General features: G+C 38.0%; 3 protein-coding genes across 5 annotated transcripts in view; 2 read left to right on the forward strand and 1 right to left on the reverse strand.

The window, feature by feature from the left end:
* Positions 1-16,946, reverse strand: part of LOC124183360 (retinal guanylyl cyclase 2) — a 141,685-nt gene that overhangs the window by 60,351 nt on the left and 64,388 nt on the right. The gene's annotated exons all lie outside the window — the stretch shown is intronic.
* Positions 9,623-12,112, forward strand: LOC124183361 (UDP-glucosyltransferase 2-like). 3 transcript variants are annotated; one of them, XM_046571765.1, is made up of 4 exons: positions 9,623-9,793; positions 9,863-10,680; positions 10,754-10,982; positions 11,492-12,112. In XM_046571765.1, the coding sequence occupies exons 2-4, from the start codon at positions 9,865-9,867 to the stop codon at positions 12,001-12,003; spliced, it is 1,557 nt and encodes a 518-aa protein (XP_046427721.1). In that variant the 5' UTR covers positions 9,623-9,793; positions 9,863-9,864; the 3' UTR covers positions 12,004-12,112. The 3 variants fall into 3 exon arrangements, with proteins under 3 accessions (XP_046427721.1, XP_046427723.1, XP_046427720.1); XM_046571767.1 differs by having other exon boundaries at positions 9,623-9,787; XM_046571764.1 differs by having other exon boundaries at positions 9,644-9,694.
* Positions 13,204-16,366, forward strand: LOC124183367 (UDP-glucosyltransferase 2-like). Its single transcript, XM_046571778.1, has 4 exons — positions 13,204-13,405; positions 13,603-14,417; positions 14,484-14,712; positions 14,996-16,366. Exons 2-4 carry the CDS (start codon positions 13,605-13,607, stop codon positions 15,505-15,507), a joined length of 1,554 nt encoding a protein of 517 aa, XP_046427734.1. The 5' UTR covers positions 13,204-13,405; positions 13,603-13,604; the 3' UTR covers positions 15,508-16,366.

A 16,946-nucleotide genomic window follows, 5' to 3' on the forward strand; every position in this document is an offset into this window, starting at 1 on the left:
TCGGCAAAGTTTTCCCCTTCTTACCTCTTCCGTTTCGCGTTCACTTAGGTTTATCCCGCCCCCTGTCTTACTTTTCGCTATGGGGGAAGAAAGAGCATGTCGCGGAGTCTCAGAACGCAGAAACATCCCCAAGCTTTCTTTGTCGAAATTCCGGTGTTGTACTAGGAATGACGAGCAGCCCCGGCCAGCTTCGTCTAACTGCCGTTTCTTCGTTTGCGGCTCATATTTACACCCCTAAAACTCGTCCACTAACCGAGAGACGGGAAAAAAACAAATAAAAACTTTTCACCCCTTAAGAGACGAGAGGAAAAAAAAAAGACAAAAAAAAAAAAAATGAAAGAAATAATACAGAAAGAAAACGGGAGGGATGAAAGAAAGCTGGAAAACAAACGGAGCGGAGAAGGAAAAAGAAAATATATCGGAGATTCAATCTCCGCATTCTAGTAGCGAATCTCGGTTACTAGGACAGGAAAAGTGGTATGGGGAAAAAACTGTGTTCCCAAAACTGAGGAAACAGATTAAAAGGAATAAAGCAACTAGCTTGCAGAGCTGTAATATGATATTTTATGGTTGACCGCAAAGTGCACTTTTTTTTTTAAATTGTTTCAAAGCTTTTGTTGCCGCGATTTTTTGTCAGTTGTATTTTACATCTGTCACATTTTGACATTGTTGTAAAGTCGAAACAATTGGAGAGAGAAATTTCACATTAAGAAAGTTGCGCGGCATTATAAACTGTTTTTAACGATTAGGGAATGAATTTTACATTCGTCTTTTTTTTCTGGATAGTTTCTGACGAGCGATGGAAGCAAAAAATTTTTAAATCGTTCAAGATATTTAAAGAACTTTTTCGAAATCAAAACATTCCCAAAGCTACTGAGAGTATTTTTAACGATTTCTGACAAGTAATTCAGAATTTGGAATTTAAACAAATTTGGAAAAAAGCTGCGAAATTTTTTTGATGTTTTTGTGTACGTGAATGTTATTTCATTACAGCATTCAATTCAATATTGCCATTTGATGATCATATAATTAATATCCGTGCAATGTTGTAAAATATAGTATTCACCGATACCAACATGATGAAAAACAAGGATTTCAGTGAATCTGTATAAAATGTTGTGCTGAATAAAATGTGCTATTGTAGAATGAAATCGAACGAATCTGCTAAACCTTAAAAAAGTTTGAATATATGACTTCAGTGATGAATGAAGATAAATGGATAATATATCGATTCACGGTCAGGTAATCTTAAGATTTTGAACAGTCGGTGCGCGAGATGGATTACGATAATTTTCTGGAGATATCACGATGTACTGATATTACGGATTTAAGTGAAACGTGACAAAGTGGTGCGGCTGCGTCCCGCGTATCTGTCATAATCATTATCAACCAGCCTCCAAACTCTGCCATTAATACTTGTTTGACGTCCTGGGGTACAAACGGTCCGACGCTTTTCTTCATTCGTTTGAAGTAATTTAATTAAAAAAAATCGGGTCTGTGGTGTCATCTGCCATTTCGATATTTTGCTATGCAACGTATATAGTTTCCAAAGGAATCTTTTTAAGGTCATGTAGTACTCCTACCTTTACTGACCGAGAAAACTCACTTTTTTTTCTTTATATATTAAATAAACAAACAAGCGAAAAGGTTTCAAATTTCTACGGTGTATCGCTCTTTTGTAGCAGAGTTTAGGGAAGTTATTCATATCCCGTAAATTGTGAAAAAAATTAAGAAGAAGGCTGGATTTGCTTGGTCGGTAAGGGTGGGAGTACTACATGATCTTAAGAACTTCCCAGACAATTTTTATTCATTTTTCATACCAATTTTTGTCACTGGGGTACAATCGACCCCAGGGTGTCAAGTATGTGATTCTACAGAAGTGTGTAAAACTAGAGTCAACTCTGACATGGATATAACTACAAAGTCAAATACTATACACGCTTTAAGATGTCTCAGAATGTGAGATTCGTGACGAGCTGGATGCGCAAGAATACGCGGCACTCCGTCTCACCTTTTTTGACCCTTCGAAATTAACCGATTTGAATCATTTTGATCTACCAGTCTACCAATCACTTGACTACCAGTATCAAGAAGTGCATGTATTCTAATCCCCAAAACAGTTACTAAGATATGTGGACATCTTGGTACAGTTGATCTTGAATTTTTTTGGACATTTTTTTCAGTACCAGTTACATCATAAGATAGGTCCGTAATATAATCAAAAGGGTCACGACACGTTATTGGACCTTGATTCAACGCGCCGATAGTCAGTTTAAATTTTGTTGTTGGTTATTACTATTGTTATTATTATGATTGCCTGTTGGTAAATGATATCCATTCGACCTTTGATTTTGTCCAAAGTAAGTAGGTGGCGGATAACTTGTGTTGGGTAAACAAACACTAACAGCTGTTGGTATAGTATTTTGAAAATTTGGATTCGTAGATACCCCGTTATGTTGACTTATCTGTTGATATTTCTGTTGTGCGTTAATGTGACCTGGTTTATTGATTTCGCTGGTATTATACGAATTGTTGTTATAAGACTGTGAATTTCGAGGTTTTTCACGTTCTCTTTCTTCATAAGTTAAATCTAGCTGAGCTAACGCGGCTTCAACTCTATTATTATCGGAAAAATCAATTGCCACTAACGCTTCCCTCACTTTAATCGGCATTTGTTGAATAATACTATAATTTATTCCATAATCCGACAACTTGGGTTCAAAATACTGAGCTTCCTTAGTTTGTTTTAAAAAATACGTTTGCAAATTATTTTCACTCCCTTTGAATTTGCGCATCGACCAACGATTTTTTTCCCTGATTCTTATAGCTACGGAATAAAATTCTTTCAAAAATGCAGTTTTAAAACATTCGTAATCGTTAAACCTACTTTTTTTTCCATCAAACCAAATCTTAGCTCTACCATCTAATGCACCACGAATAACTAATATTTTTTGTTCAGTCGGTACGTGTTTCACATCGAAATATCATTCTAAATCACTTGAAAATTCTCTAGGATTCGTGTTATCCTCCCCAGAAAATTTAGGTACTTTTATCTCTAATTGAAATGATTGCAATTGGTTTATCAAACCTCCTACTAACCTTCTTTCAATATTTTGACTTTGTTGAATTGGTTCTACTGCCGACAATCTTTCTACCAATTGACGTTGTCTATCATTTTCCTCCGTCAAACGTCGAATTTCTGCCATCATCGCGTCCTGCTGCTGCTTATCACGCAAAGACTTGTCCAATTCTTTTTGTTGGTTGGCCAATTGTTGTCGTTCTAGTCTCAATTTGTTCAAATCATCACCTCCTTCACCTCCCGTCGCATTGTCTTCACGGTCAGAATTTGAATTTGTCGAACCAGGTGCCATGTTTTTATACTGAATATTTCGGCCGCTACGTGTAGTTTTCGGTCTAGAAACTGGAGTTCGTTTTACTCTACCCATGCAATTAATTGAAAATTTTAAATTCTATCTTAACCTCTTAATCATTCACACTTTTTCCTAGCTTTCGAGCCTTCGCGTTGGGCGCCAATTTATAAGATTATTTGGAAATTAAAAATGAGGCTATATCAATGTTAAAAATCTTTTACAAAGTATGAGGAGTAGAGTGCAAATTTTAATTCATTTATAAATATGACTACACATGAGCCGTCATTATGTTTAAAATTCATTCATTCATCCATTCATTCATTCCAGGTGTATATAGTTAAAACGGTGTATATTGTTAAAATCAGTGTATATGGTTAAAAACAGTGTATTTTGTTAAAATGGGTGGACATCGTTGAAATTATAATGTATTGTCAATAACGGTTTTTCCTCGAGGCACTATATTTGTTTATTGCACTTTTAATGTTCTTCGTTTTATCGTCTCTTTTTAAATTTGCTTGGCTTTTCGAGTGTTTTAATTTTTAATTTAACAGGTATGTCCTCGCAGTTTAGATTTCCTTTATTCTCAGTTAGTCGACTATTTCAGAGAGGAACACCTCCGCACCTCCTTCCTCCTGGAGAGACGTAGACCAAGCCCCCTTAATTTTCTCCTTCTCAAATTTGACCAGGTTCCCCACTCCCTGGGTCTAGCCTAATCCGATCGTGCCGTCTTCATTGCGCGGTTATATTTGAACCATTACAAAACCAAACATCAATTCAGATTCATCAACAGTGTTCAAGCAATCATAGAAGATAGTCGTATTGCCAAATTTACTGAAAACACTGTTGAGACAAGATTCAAGAGATTTGTTTTCAATCTTAAAATTCTTGTCACTCTGTGAAAAATAATCTTGAAAATAATCTTAGGGGATCGGATGATTCATGAATGTGTGTCAAGTGAGTTTGTAAGCAAGAGCGATTTCCTTAAAAGCGTCTCTGAGCCCTTTACGAAGCTTCAATGTAATTGCCCCAAACACTTGACGGCACCTGTCTACTTTGGCACATGTAAGTACAAGAAAGCTCAGTTGCGGCAACAGAGTACGATCTGATAAATATATTATATATTATGGTTTACGGAGTAGATGAGGCTTGGAAAATTGTTCCTCTACAGAGTTGCAAAATGTCTTTCGGCATCGTCGTCGGTGAATTGTTTTACTTCTTCACGGAGATAATTTAATGCTAACAAAACAAAACGAAGACAAGAATTATACAGAATTTTTTTTTCAAGCGTTTTTTCTTTCATATGTGAGAAATTGGTAGATAGATGAATTTGTGAGGTCATCAGAACAGACTTGATCCGATTGAAGAGAAAATAAGTCGATGAAGCAATGAACAAATGAAAGATCATGTATTGTGTGAAGATTTTTGCCCGGAGTGAAAAATCAAAATATTACTTATTGAATTAGATTTATTGAGCTTGCTGTAAACGTTTTAGCTTCTTCGATAGAAAAAAGTCTGTCTCGTTATGCAAAACTACGAAGAAACAATAGGAGAGGAAAAAGCTGAAAACAATAAAGAGAACATACATATCTGCAAAATTTGAGGGTTAGAATATTTTTGGCATTGTTGTCGAAAGTTTCCCTGAGATCGCAGGACCAGACGTCACACTTATTTGCATTCTCTGAAAATCACCATAGTTTTACATAGTTTCACGTAATTTGACACATAACGTTTTTTTTTAAATATAAAAAAATAATACATACATGGAAAACGCTTACAAAATTAGCCACAAACTCTGCACATTTGTCACTTGCAACATTTTACGTACTATCTGCAATTTGCATTATTCTCCTCATTTTTACTTCTTTTTTAAATAAAGCCTCGCGGTTTGGAATTGAGAAAGATTCGTTGCAATTTAACTTTCAAGAAATTCGGTCGATAAGGAAGCGAGTGAAATTTATATGCAGCGATGTATGTCGCGAAAACGACGTCAAATCGGTATTAATTTGTGATAAAAAAAACACGATTTCATTGATGCGAGATGCTAACAAAGCTAAAGACTTTAATCGATGTTCCATTGATCCGCAGAAGTTGTAACTCGATTGTAAGTTGATTTTCAAAAAGCTCATTATGTTAAGCGTCCTTAAGCCTTCCTAAACTTTTCTATCCACCAGTTATGGAATGGTATACTGTCTAACAAGGAAGTAAACTCGTTGCTTCCTTTTTGCACACGATTCTTTATCTAACAAGAGTATGTTCCGCGTTTTTTCACGAAGCACGAAATTGAGGTTAGAGTCGCGTAATGTCAAATATGATCGCGATACCGCATGTGCGCAGTACAGAAGAGATCATTTTTAACTCTTAAGACTTAAAAGTGGTATTTTCAGTACTCTGCGCATGCGCGTTCCTAGGTTCACTCTACCTTCGTAGAAACTGGTACTTTGTGTACGGAAAACACGCATGGAAAAAAGCGTAAGACATGTTCATGTTACATAAAAATTCTTGGTCAATTTATATGCCAAATAAGTAGATCGATCGTTTAAAATATGAATTTTGAAGGACAGACAGACAGACGTCCGTCTGGCCGCAAAGAAACAAAAGAAAACACTTGATTCCTGTATCAAATTTATACCAAACCGTAAAAAATATACGGATGCAATCAACACTCTTGAGAACGTCAGAGACTCAACTGATGAGAAAAAGAAATCCATTGTTTTTCCCCAAGAAGCTCGGAGGCACCTTTTTCGGATCAATAGCAGCAGTCTGGTACATGGGGTGGAAATTTATCAAAAGTCAGAAATTCTCAGGGTATAGCAAAGTAGACGCAGCATTTCAAACGATCCGCTCGCTATACCGTGCGACGCTTTCTCGACTCACTTATTCGTAAAACCTTGTTGCCTTTTTCTCCAGCGGAATCTCAGCTCATCGTCACGGGTTTCTCCCTTTAACCAATCTTAACCTAACCCGGCCTAACCTAACTTCAGGGGGTATATAATACGAGTAGACGGGTGAAAAAGTGTGTGAATTTTGGGAATTTATTACTCGATGAAAATTATTCGATTAAATTGGTGTTCGCTTTGTTCAGAAGTAGGTGTACCGAGCTTCATTTCCATATTTCTTTTATCTGAATCGATCAAAAAAAAAAAAAACATTATTATTGACAATAACGTAAGCCCTTTACTCAGTGACATGTTCCGTGTTATCCATCATATTACGAAAACGATACGACCGATTCTTTTAAAATTTGGAGACAATATTCTTGAACAGAGCGGATCCTCCGGACGACGATTCTACTTTTTCCGTAGAAAATCCGTATGCACTTCTTTAATATAACTTAACCTAACCTAACCTAACCTAATCCAACCTAACTTAACCTAACCTAACCCAACCGAACTCTAGCCGCCTCCCCCCCCCCCCCCCCGCTCTCTCTATCTCTAATGTGATTTTTCCTACATTTATTTTTCGCCCAAGACTCGCCATGGCATAATGAAATAAATTAATCAATCGATCAATCAGTCTCTCTCTCTAATATCAACTTGCGTCTGATTATTTATTCGAATACATGGCAGCTGAGTTCTTGTTACTATTAAAGTGTGGCGGAATAAACATTCGACGTCACGACCGAGGCGAGGTAGATAGTTCCATATCTTATGGACATAACTCTAGAGCAGCGGTGGGGGGAAACGGGTGGTAATTTTGAATGACGCATGGAAAGTTTATGCTGTATTGTGATGTTATAAAAGTATGTCGCGTGGCTTATGAAGTTGATAAAGCATCGTTGCGAATCGAAATATCATCCTGTCTCCTTTGACCGGAAAAGGGCCGCGGGGATGAAAGAGTGACCGGAAATTAATCTTTTCCACTGCGACGGGAGATCATTCCTTCCTATTCTATTTTTTTTTCTTCCCTTGCGATAAATCTTGGGCCTCTTGTTTAATATCTTGGAAAAGTAAATCGCTGGGACATTTCTGTAACAGTGAGTAGTTGCTCTTTTTATAAATGCAGTCTGATTGGTTAATACCGATGGAGTGTACGGTGTTGAAAATGATCATCATTCTCTACCAGCGCTTCGCTCGGTTCGCAGCACTTCGTCGATTCCGTGTAAAGTTCAGTGAAATTCAGATAAAAGGTCTTTTGTCAACTTCACTTGACATTTGACAAGGTTATTATGTAGACAGAAAGTGACTTGACGGGAATTGTTTCTACGCCATGATAACACAACAACTTACTTCAATCTGTTGAGTGAACGTGACAACATGATTTGAAATTATTTCACAAATTCATTACTTCATCGCCATGTAAACAGCGGTTCAAAATGACTTCAAATGGTTTTGTAGTCACTGCTTGATATGATGTAATATTTCAATTAATTTTACAAAAAAAAATTTAGAAACAAGATCATTCTAATGAAGTATGTACACTAGGGCAACTCGAAATAAAACATTTTTTTTCTGCTTCCATCCGCTCAAACTCTAATTTGCCACCCCAAACAAAACCATGCATCGTTTCAGGCCCGGAAAAAAATCCTAAGAGGTCGCAAAATTGAGTTTTCGATTTCCCATTCAAATAACACGTAGAAAACTTGACTTATCAGTAATTGCGTGCATTGCGCAGTGAAGGTAAGAACGTGCACTTACGAATTACCTTTCATGTAGTACGATCTATCTATCGAACGTGAAGTATATTTTGCCACAATTACAAGTCATGCCATCAATCTTCCGGTTATATTGTTTAAAAAGATATTTTTGCGCTTCAGAGGCGGTGCAAGCGTTACGTAAATTTTCTATTCTTCCTTGAATGTTGTTCTTCACTTTTGTGCCTTCGAGCAACATCTCGATACGCTACCGGAAGTCATTTTAAGTGACGATAGCCGGCCATGCACGACCGAAACGTCTTAAATAAATTTCACATTGCTGCAAATGGACCAGAACATTCAAGATTTCTTATTTTTCTGACTCGAATGTTGTGTATGTTAAGTTACTAAAACTAAGTTTCATACACAACATTGTAAGAGAAATAGAAAATCTATGTAACGCTAACATCACACGGTGCATTTCGACAAATTTAAATGATGTTTCATGAAGCGATCCTCACATAATATTGGATCTGATAAAGTACCATTCACCATTCAATGTCAAGTGGTAATTGAATATCAACTGCTAATTAAAATTGTTTCTCTTATCTGCATTTACTTAAGAGTATTAATTTTATAAAATTAAATTTCTCGTGTGGTTTCTGATGACTTATCACATACAAGAGTTATCAGATGATCGAAAACTGTGCTGAGTGAGGTGAAATTCGCAGTAGATATTGGAGTCTAAAAGAATGTCGTAGCGGTATAGATTCGGAAGTCTGTAAAAATAGTCAGCTAAGAGGCTTCCCTAACTTTTTCGAGGAGATAGACTGTCACATCGATTTTCGGGAGTGTCTATATCCCTTGAGGACATCTCCAGTCCGGTATTCAAACTTGTAAACAAAGCAACCGCAACCCTTATCACACCTAGATAAGCATCCTTCAAATTCCAAAAGTTTTCTTTTGTACAGTGAATTATTGAAGTGGGTATTGAAATATCGGTCTGAAATTTGTCTTAAACCTCTAAACCGAATCACTTCACGTACAATTTAAAAAGGTTTCACTTCCAGTGACACTCGTTCACCTCGAAACGAAGAAGAGATCGATTCATCAATTAAATTCAGAGCAGAAAACACACGTGTAGATTTTAAAAATAATTCGAGAACCTCCAATCTCCCATGATTAAAATTAGCATCCCAGTAAAAAATTATGCACTGTGTGAATTGGCATTGACTATCACAGCATGACATACGGAATCTTACGACTGGATCTTATCAGCCTCGTCACTGAACGGAAGAATTATAATCAGTTAAGGATAAACGAACTACGTGTTTGCAAATCAATAATGACTGTGCGAAGACTTTAACGGTTGGAAAATTTCCACCGTGCAATGAAATGTAAGCCAGATTTCGCTAAAGTGAGAAATCTACAGTTAATATTCTGCGGCTGATGAAAGTGATGACACTACAATGGAAGAAGAGTACCTTCAGAAGAATATGAACAGTCTGAAATCCGAGAGACAGCGTGAATTTGTATGCAGACTTTGGTCTTCCGTTATCGATGATTTCCTTATCACTACACTGCACATTGCACTCACAAATTTGTAGTGTCCTTTTTTATTGATTCAAGGTCTTGATAATAATGACGGTTATAAAAGAGAGACTTTGATAAGGCTGAGAGCCAGTTTGCCAGATAGCTCTGGCCGAAATGGTCTACAGTTTTTTTTTCACTTATTCAGACTCTTCTTCACCGAGCACGTGATTTTTTGAGAAGATTATTTACATCGATAAGAACCATTTGTTGATCATCTACGTACATATAAAAAATTAGAAAACTGGAGAAATCAGTCTGAGTACAAACAAATAAATAATTTACTGACACCATCGCTATCACTTCTTGTGTCAAACTGATATGTTCACAGCAATGGGACTTCTTGGAATTTTGTTCGTTCTTTTGATGACTGGTTTCTTCACTGACGGTGCGAACATTCTGGCGATATTTCCGTATCAGGGAAAAAGCCACAACATAATGTTCGAACCCCTAATGATCGGGTTGGCAAAAGCCGGCCACTCAGTGGATGTTGTGAGTCACTTTCCGTTGGAAAACCCAGTGACAGGGTTTAACCACACAAGCCTGAAAGGGACGCTTCGTTCTTTCGTAAACAAAGTACCCGTGGAAATAACGCTGAAGAATAAAGGAACCTTTCGCCTAATCCATTTTGGTTCTGCAGAAGAACCCGAAAGTCTCTGCGGCCTAATGAAGCTGCCTCAGCTGCAGGATATTATCAATACTGACAAAAAGTATGACCTAATGATCACCGAGATTATGGGAACGAATTGCTACCTCGCCGTAGCTCATAAGTTAAAGCTTCCGGTCGTCGGCCTTGTTACCAACGTCATGTACTCATGGGCTTATCCGCCGGTCTTCGGTGACACTCATCCGAGCTTCATTCCCTCTCAATTAACGGAGTTCACGAACGAGATGAATTTCGTCGAACGAGTGCAGAATCTTATAATCCACTTATACTCACAGTATCTGTTCTCTTACTATGACCAAACCGTGTCTGATCCACTTGCAAGGAAGTACGTCGAGGGTGTTCCGCCCCTCAATGACATCTACAATAACATCAGTCTGGTGATATGCAACAGCCATTTTAGTATCCATGGTGCCCGACCGGGGAATCCCGCCGTCGTTGAAGCGGCAGGTATTCATATAGATGAGAGCCAAACACTGTCTGAGGTAAAGTATGACAGGAATGAATTCTCGTTACACTTTGACTCGATGATAATCATGATTTTCCATGGGTTACTAGGAACTGGATTCTTTTCTCAATTCCTCGAAAGATGGGGTCGTTTACTTCAGCATGGGTACAATGGTCAGATCAGACACATTCTCGCCCGAGAAGATACATGCGATCTACGAAACTTTCTCTGAACTTTCGAATTACAAGGTACTTTGGAAGGGTAACTTGGATAGCTTACCAGAGCCATTGCCGTACAACGTTAAGGTAGTTTCGTGGGCACCGCAGTACGCTGTTCTCAGTAAGTGTATTCGTTTGGGCTTTTTCGTTTATACAAAAATTTCTACTACTTCAGTACTCTCATGAGTTCTTTTGCACGTCAACATGCTGTTTTGGAGCGTCATTTGCCTGCATGGGTAATGTAAGAACGAGGACGATTGGATGGACCCTAGTAAAATTCACTTTATTTCAGAGAGACTAACTATAAAGGACCGCTGTGGTGAAGATTATAATCCAAGTAACTTTACGGAACCCGACGATAAAACAATTAACTCCTGTGCATAAGTAGAAAAGAAAATTATTTTATTATCCGGTTCCGTAGAGTTATGTGGATTATAATTGTCACGCTAAAGTTAGGTCTTTTATAAAAAACGGAAGTTAACTGAATTTTATTAAGGGTCATCGAATTGGATGATATGGATCTGTCAAAAAGATGGACTCATTGAACACCGCGATCTATAATTTAAACCCTAGCTGTGGATGTCATGTTTCGAGATGGATATGTGCCTATAATTCCAGATTTTTTTGCAGGGCATCCAAAAGTCAAAGCGTTCGTGACGCATGGAGGTTTGATGGGAACTCAGGAGGCGATACACGCCGGAGTTCCAATGATTGGGATCCCGTTCTTTTCAGATCAGAAATTTAATGTAAAGGGATACGCGCACAGGGGTTTCGCGATTTATCTTGACTACCTGAAAATCAGCAAGGAGAGTTTTTCGAAGGCGCTTGCCGAAGTACTAACGAACCCCAAGTACCAATCGAACGCTGCACGATTTTCAAGACTGTTCAAAGATCGGCCACTTTCGCCATTGGACGAAGCCATCTTCTGGATCGAATACGTAATTCGGAATGGAGGTGAATCGCTCAAATCTTCAGGCCGTCATCTCTATTGGTTCCAGTACTACTTAATAGACGTTATTTTATTCCTACTCGCTGTAACCTCGCTCATCATCGCAGTCCTGTTCACCTTTGTCAGAAGAACTTTACGGATCATTACTGGTACACAGATATTTTCCAATCCAATGAAACAAAAGACTTCATAATAGACATATACATTATATATCATGTACTCACAAACAATTTTGTAAATATGCCAAGTGTCGATATATTTTTTAAGTAACAGAATAAAAGACTTTTAATTTTTAACCTAAAGGTTCATGAATAGTCTATTGAGCCCTTGCAAATGGATAATCCATTTTCTGGATGACGGGATAGCCATTTTATTACATGAGCCCTGGTTGCCATCGAACCTTCGTTGAAGTCGATGCCAGCGTATTTCTGAAGCCCTTCCAACATCCACCATCTTCCACTCGCCCTCGTTTTTATCCTGATTGGACCCTGTACCTTCTGAGTTATGTTTATACTTGAACTGGAGATGTAGGTATCCGTTTTATTCGGGTTATCGACTCATTGTGGTGAATTTCCGATTATTTATATCTTTCGTTGAGAGGAGGAGAAGAAAAGGTAAAATGCATTGATAAGTGTGATAAGAGATGCATTTGCACACTGATTAATGAGCTCACAAACTTACGATTCATCGGTAAACTTGTGTTGCTCTATGCTGCACTGGCCCAGTTTCAGAATATATTATTATTACAAGCACACATTTAACAAGAAAACATAAAAACTCACAGGAAATCGCATGAATTAAAACAAATCTGATAGTTCAAATGGGTAGGGAACATAAGGCCGGAATTATATATAAATGCTTGTAAGTAATTCAAGGGATTAACAATAATCTGATTAGAACGAATAGTTATCCAGTGCTGATTTTCCGAGGCCAAATCCTGATAAAGTGTTCAATGTATCACGTGGTGCTTAATGTTAATGTATCAGCTGTGGAAACTTTTGACGATAGCATCAGATACACCATGTTTGTTATTGTAATCTCAATTCGATACTAAAAAACTGTACTTTCCACTGCACACTATAAGTTACCATCACGATGAATCCTCCAATTGACTGGAACTTGAGGTCCTTCGATTTTTCTACCAAAAACTGTTAGAAGAGCCTATCTAGGACCGATCACATGGTTAGAATATTCGAATGTATCGCTTGTAATATTGCTTCGATGTAATCTGATTTCTTGATTATTTATCACGTGGCGGATGTCGGGTAAGCTCTCGTGAGATTACAATTATTCTACATGCCTGATGATGTAAGTCAACCGGTGTTTGAAGTGCACAGATACCTCACGCTTACCATTATACGTCACTGGAGTTATAATATAAGGAGCACAGTATCTGTACTTGGTTCAGTCCTTACGACAAGGCGAAGAAGACATTTGCTTTCTTATCAGTCTGGCAAGATGGAAGTATTTATTAGTTAGCACGAATGACAAGCCGTTGAATAACGTAGTAGAGAACTAGTCATTTGGCAAATTTCGGCTCATACTCCTAAACGTGTTGCATTCTTTCTACGTGAATTGTGGATACAATACTATTGGTAGGTAATCGAAAATGATCGAATAATGGCAATAGATCACTACACCTGCTTGAATTATAAAATGTGCAGACTAATGACTTACCACTATACGTGAACTCTTCTATGGAATTTGGCTTTTCATATTTTTTCGTAAATACAACTATACTATCATGAAAGTTGATGTCTTTGAAAATAATTCGATTCTAATACTGTTATAGCAATGGACTTTCGTACCATATTCCTGTTTCTGGTCGCCGGGTACGTTGCAGATTGTTCACGAATCCTTGCAATATTTCCGTACCAGGGTCGAAGTCACAACATAATGTTCGAGCCTTTGATGATCGGTTTGGCACGTGCAGGCCACACAGTTGACGTAGTCAGTCATTTTCCACTAGAAAAGCAGGTGGCAGGCTTCAACCACATTAGTCTAAAGGGCACACTGCCCTTCTACGTCAATAATATAACCGCATCACTTGCACGAAAACAGAATGGAGTGTACCAAACATTGGAATTTCTTTCTCACCAAGAACCCGAAAGCCTCTGCAGCCTGATGCGATTACCGCAACTCCAAAATGTCATCAATTCGGACACCAAGTATGACATCTTCATCACCGAGATACTGGGGTCAAACTGTTACCTTGCTGTGGCTCACAAAATGAAGATTCCATTCGTTGGAATCGTTACCAATGTCATGTACTCCTGGGCTATTGATCCTGTGTTCGGTGACGCGAATCCAAGTTTCATTCCGTCACAGTTGTCGACTTTTACAAACAAGATGAGCTTCTTTGAACGCGTGGAGAATCTCATGATTCATGTGTATTCAAAGTTTCTCTTCTCATATTTCGACAAAACAGTATCTGATCCACTCACTAAAACATACTTCGAGGATGTTCCACCACTGAATGACATCTACAATAACATGAGTCTGGTATTAGCCAATAGTCATTTTAGTATCCACGGTGTCCGTCCAGGGAACTCAGCCATCGTTGAAGTAGCAGGTCTGCACATCGACGAAACCCAAGTGCTTTCAGAGGTAAAGTATTAACGAAAATGTGTATGGGTGCATTGGTATCAAAAGCAACGCCTTCATTGCTTTTAGGAATTGGAGACGTATTTGAATTCCTCTAAGGATGGCGTGGTGTACTTCAGTATGGGTACGATGGTGAGGTCTGACACATTCCCGGTGGAACGGATATTAGCAATATATGAAAGTTTTTCGGAACTGAAAAATTACAAAGTCTTATGGAAGGGAAACTTGGAGGATATGCCAAAACCGTTACCATCAAACGTCAAGATAGTTCCATGGGCACCACAGTACGCAGTACTCCGTAAGTTTTCTTTACCAACAGTACAATTACAAACTACTGTGGTCCCGATGCCTGACAATGCTGCTTCGCGTTCTTGACGTTTACAAAATTCTGTTAAAAGCTTTTTGTGGTACTTACATTTCATTCATTACTTCTAATGGACTTACTTCTGATGGAAAAGCAATGACTCGGAACACCATGTGTCATGATCTACATTGTTATGTCTTATTACACGCGATTTAAGATGTGCAAGTAGTAAAATCGATGCGAGTACTTACAAATCATTTTCAATCAATTTCCTCAGGCCACCCGAAAGTAAAAGCATTCGTGACGCATGGAGGTTTGATGGGGACCCAGGAAGCGATACACGCTGGAGTTCCTATGATTGGGATCCCGTTCTTCTCTGACCAGACGTTTAACATAATGGGATACGTGCAGAGAGGCTTCGCCGTTCACCTCGACTACGACGATATAAGCAAAGCGAGCTTTTCCAAGGCCTTAACGGAGGTACTGTCCGACCCGAAGTATCAATCTAACGCAGCACGTTACTCAAGACTGTTCAGGGATCGTCCTCTATCGCCGATGGATGAGGCCATTTTCTGGATCGAATACGTAATTCGTAATGGAGGCGAGCCACTCAGATCCTCGGGTCGTCATCTTAACTGGTTTCAGTATTACTTGATAGATGTAGGTCTATTTTTATTGTTTATAACAGTCCTCGTCATTACTGTCGCATTCACTTTCGTAAAAAAAGTACTCCATTTTATTGCACGCGAACTGAGTTATGAGCATCCGATTAAAGATAAATCTTCCTAGACGCGTGTGTAAAATAGATATATTTATACTGTGAATATTAAGAGTAAGTTTATCTTCCAAAGTAGCAAGTAAGTATTCTAGAGTCTCGATCGCGCGAGCTCAAGCTTTCGGGTGAGTGGATGTAGGTTATGTCACATCGAACTTGAATAACCGCCCATCTGTAAGGTTTGGGTCAGCGTATTTCTAAACCTCCTTCAACGTGTACTATAATAGGCCCGTGGCCGTGCAAATGAATTACATTTTTGGACAACATCACCATCCACACAAAGTTCAATTTCAATATTGAATTCGCAGTTTGAAAATCATGAAATTTCAATTAGATCGATATTATTAAGAGTCCAATCATTAGTCATAAGGTACATTACATCGTTCCAAGAGATACCGACAAAGCGTGGAATTGTACGCGCTGATATAAGAGATTCACGATCTGTTGTCATTTGATGTAAGCGTAACCGTTATTTAGTCCATGAATTCGTCAAATATCAGTCATTATTGTGTGCTTGTTATATATGATGATTTACGAAGGTATTACTACCGAGATAGGGATAAATATTGAACGAAAATCCTTAATTGGTGTAAGCTTGACAATCTTGAGGATTCCACAATAGAATAAATATACTTATATTGACATAAATCCGACGAGATACGACCAATATACAATCAGACACAGAGGGCAACCTCAACTTTGAATAAGGGACAGTTTTTGCAATGAATTCACCTAATTAGCTCTCTAAATTTGTAAAAAAAAAGGATGTACAACATAAATCCCCTTTTCCAGATCGAATAAATGTTCAATTAATTCTTATGCATTCATACTCTTGAAGACAAAAACATAATTCTCATGTTTTCCAGACAAGAATAAATGAATATTGATGAAAAAATACAGCTTTCTCGATGTAATGACTTTTTCCCGTAACCCCTATTTTCTATAACATGCATAGTAACAAGTCTGATTATTCAAACGTTTGAACTCCAAGATTTGAAATAATTTCCAAAAAGTTTGTCCTACTTGTTATGGAAACTGGCAGAGATTCAGGAAATCGGTAAAAACAGTAGAAAGTAAAATTTGCCTTCGATAAAAAATACTTTTCATAAGCAACTGATCATCGAGTACAGTAACAGAAAAGAGCTATTGCAAGTTGTTCTGAAAAAAAACATATCCACCGAGCCAATGTAGCTAGCTAGGAACATTCGAACTTTAGACCCATGTTGTTTCAATTTTTGGTAAAAAGCGGCACAGCTAATACGGAGGCTTTCCGTGTCCTTATGCATTCTAACGATTCTGTATTTTAGGAATTTATATCTTCAGACTGTCATAGAAAATTTTATCCTGGGATCCTGCGATATTAAGCAGCCATAATAGTACTTCTTAACCCCAACGCCAAATTCTGACAAACTTCATTCTTGCGGTGAACGTTTATGAGTGGATTGTATAAAAA

The sequence above is a fragment of the Neodiprion fabricii genome, chromosome 5 (assembly GCF_021155785.1).
Source record: "Neodiprion fabricii isolate iyNeoFabr1 chromosome 5, iyNeoFabr1.1, whole genome shotgun sequence".
In the NCBI taxonomy this organism is placed as follows: Eukaryota; Metazoa; Arthropoda; class Insecta; order Hymenoptera; family Diprionidae; genus Neodiprion; species Neodiprion fabricii.

What these genes read in the sequence shown, in the direction of transcription:
- LOC124183361 (XM_046571764.1), top strand. Translation starts at nt 9,649, where the DNA reads ATGGTCTACAGTTTTTTTTTCACTTATTCAGACTCTTCTTCACCGA. An exon ending in TTCAGACTCTTCTTCACCGA is followed by an intron (nt 9,695 to 9,862) that starts GCACGTGATTTT and finishes ATATGTTCACAG; the next exon opens with CAATGGGACTTCTTGGAATT. An exon ending in AGAGCCAAACACTGTCTGAG is followed by an intron (nt 10,681 to 10,753) that starts GTAAAGTATGAC and finishes ATGGGTTACTAG; the next exon opens with GAACTGGATTCTTTTCTCAA.
- LOC124183367 (XM_046571778.1), top strand. Translation starts at nt 13,605, where the DNA reads ATGGACTTTCGTACCATATTCCTGTTTCTGGTCGCCGGGTACGTTGCA. An exon ending in AAACCCAAGTGCTTTCAGAG is followed by an intron (nt 14,418 to 14,483) that starts GTAAAGTATTAA and finishes CATTGCTTTTAG; the next exon opens with GAATTGGAGACGTATTTGAA. An exon ending in ACCACAGTACGCAGTACTCC is followed by an intron (nt 14,713 to 14,995) that starts GTAAGTTTTCTT and finishes CAATTTCCTCAG; the next exon opens with GCCACCCGAAAGTAAAAGCA.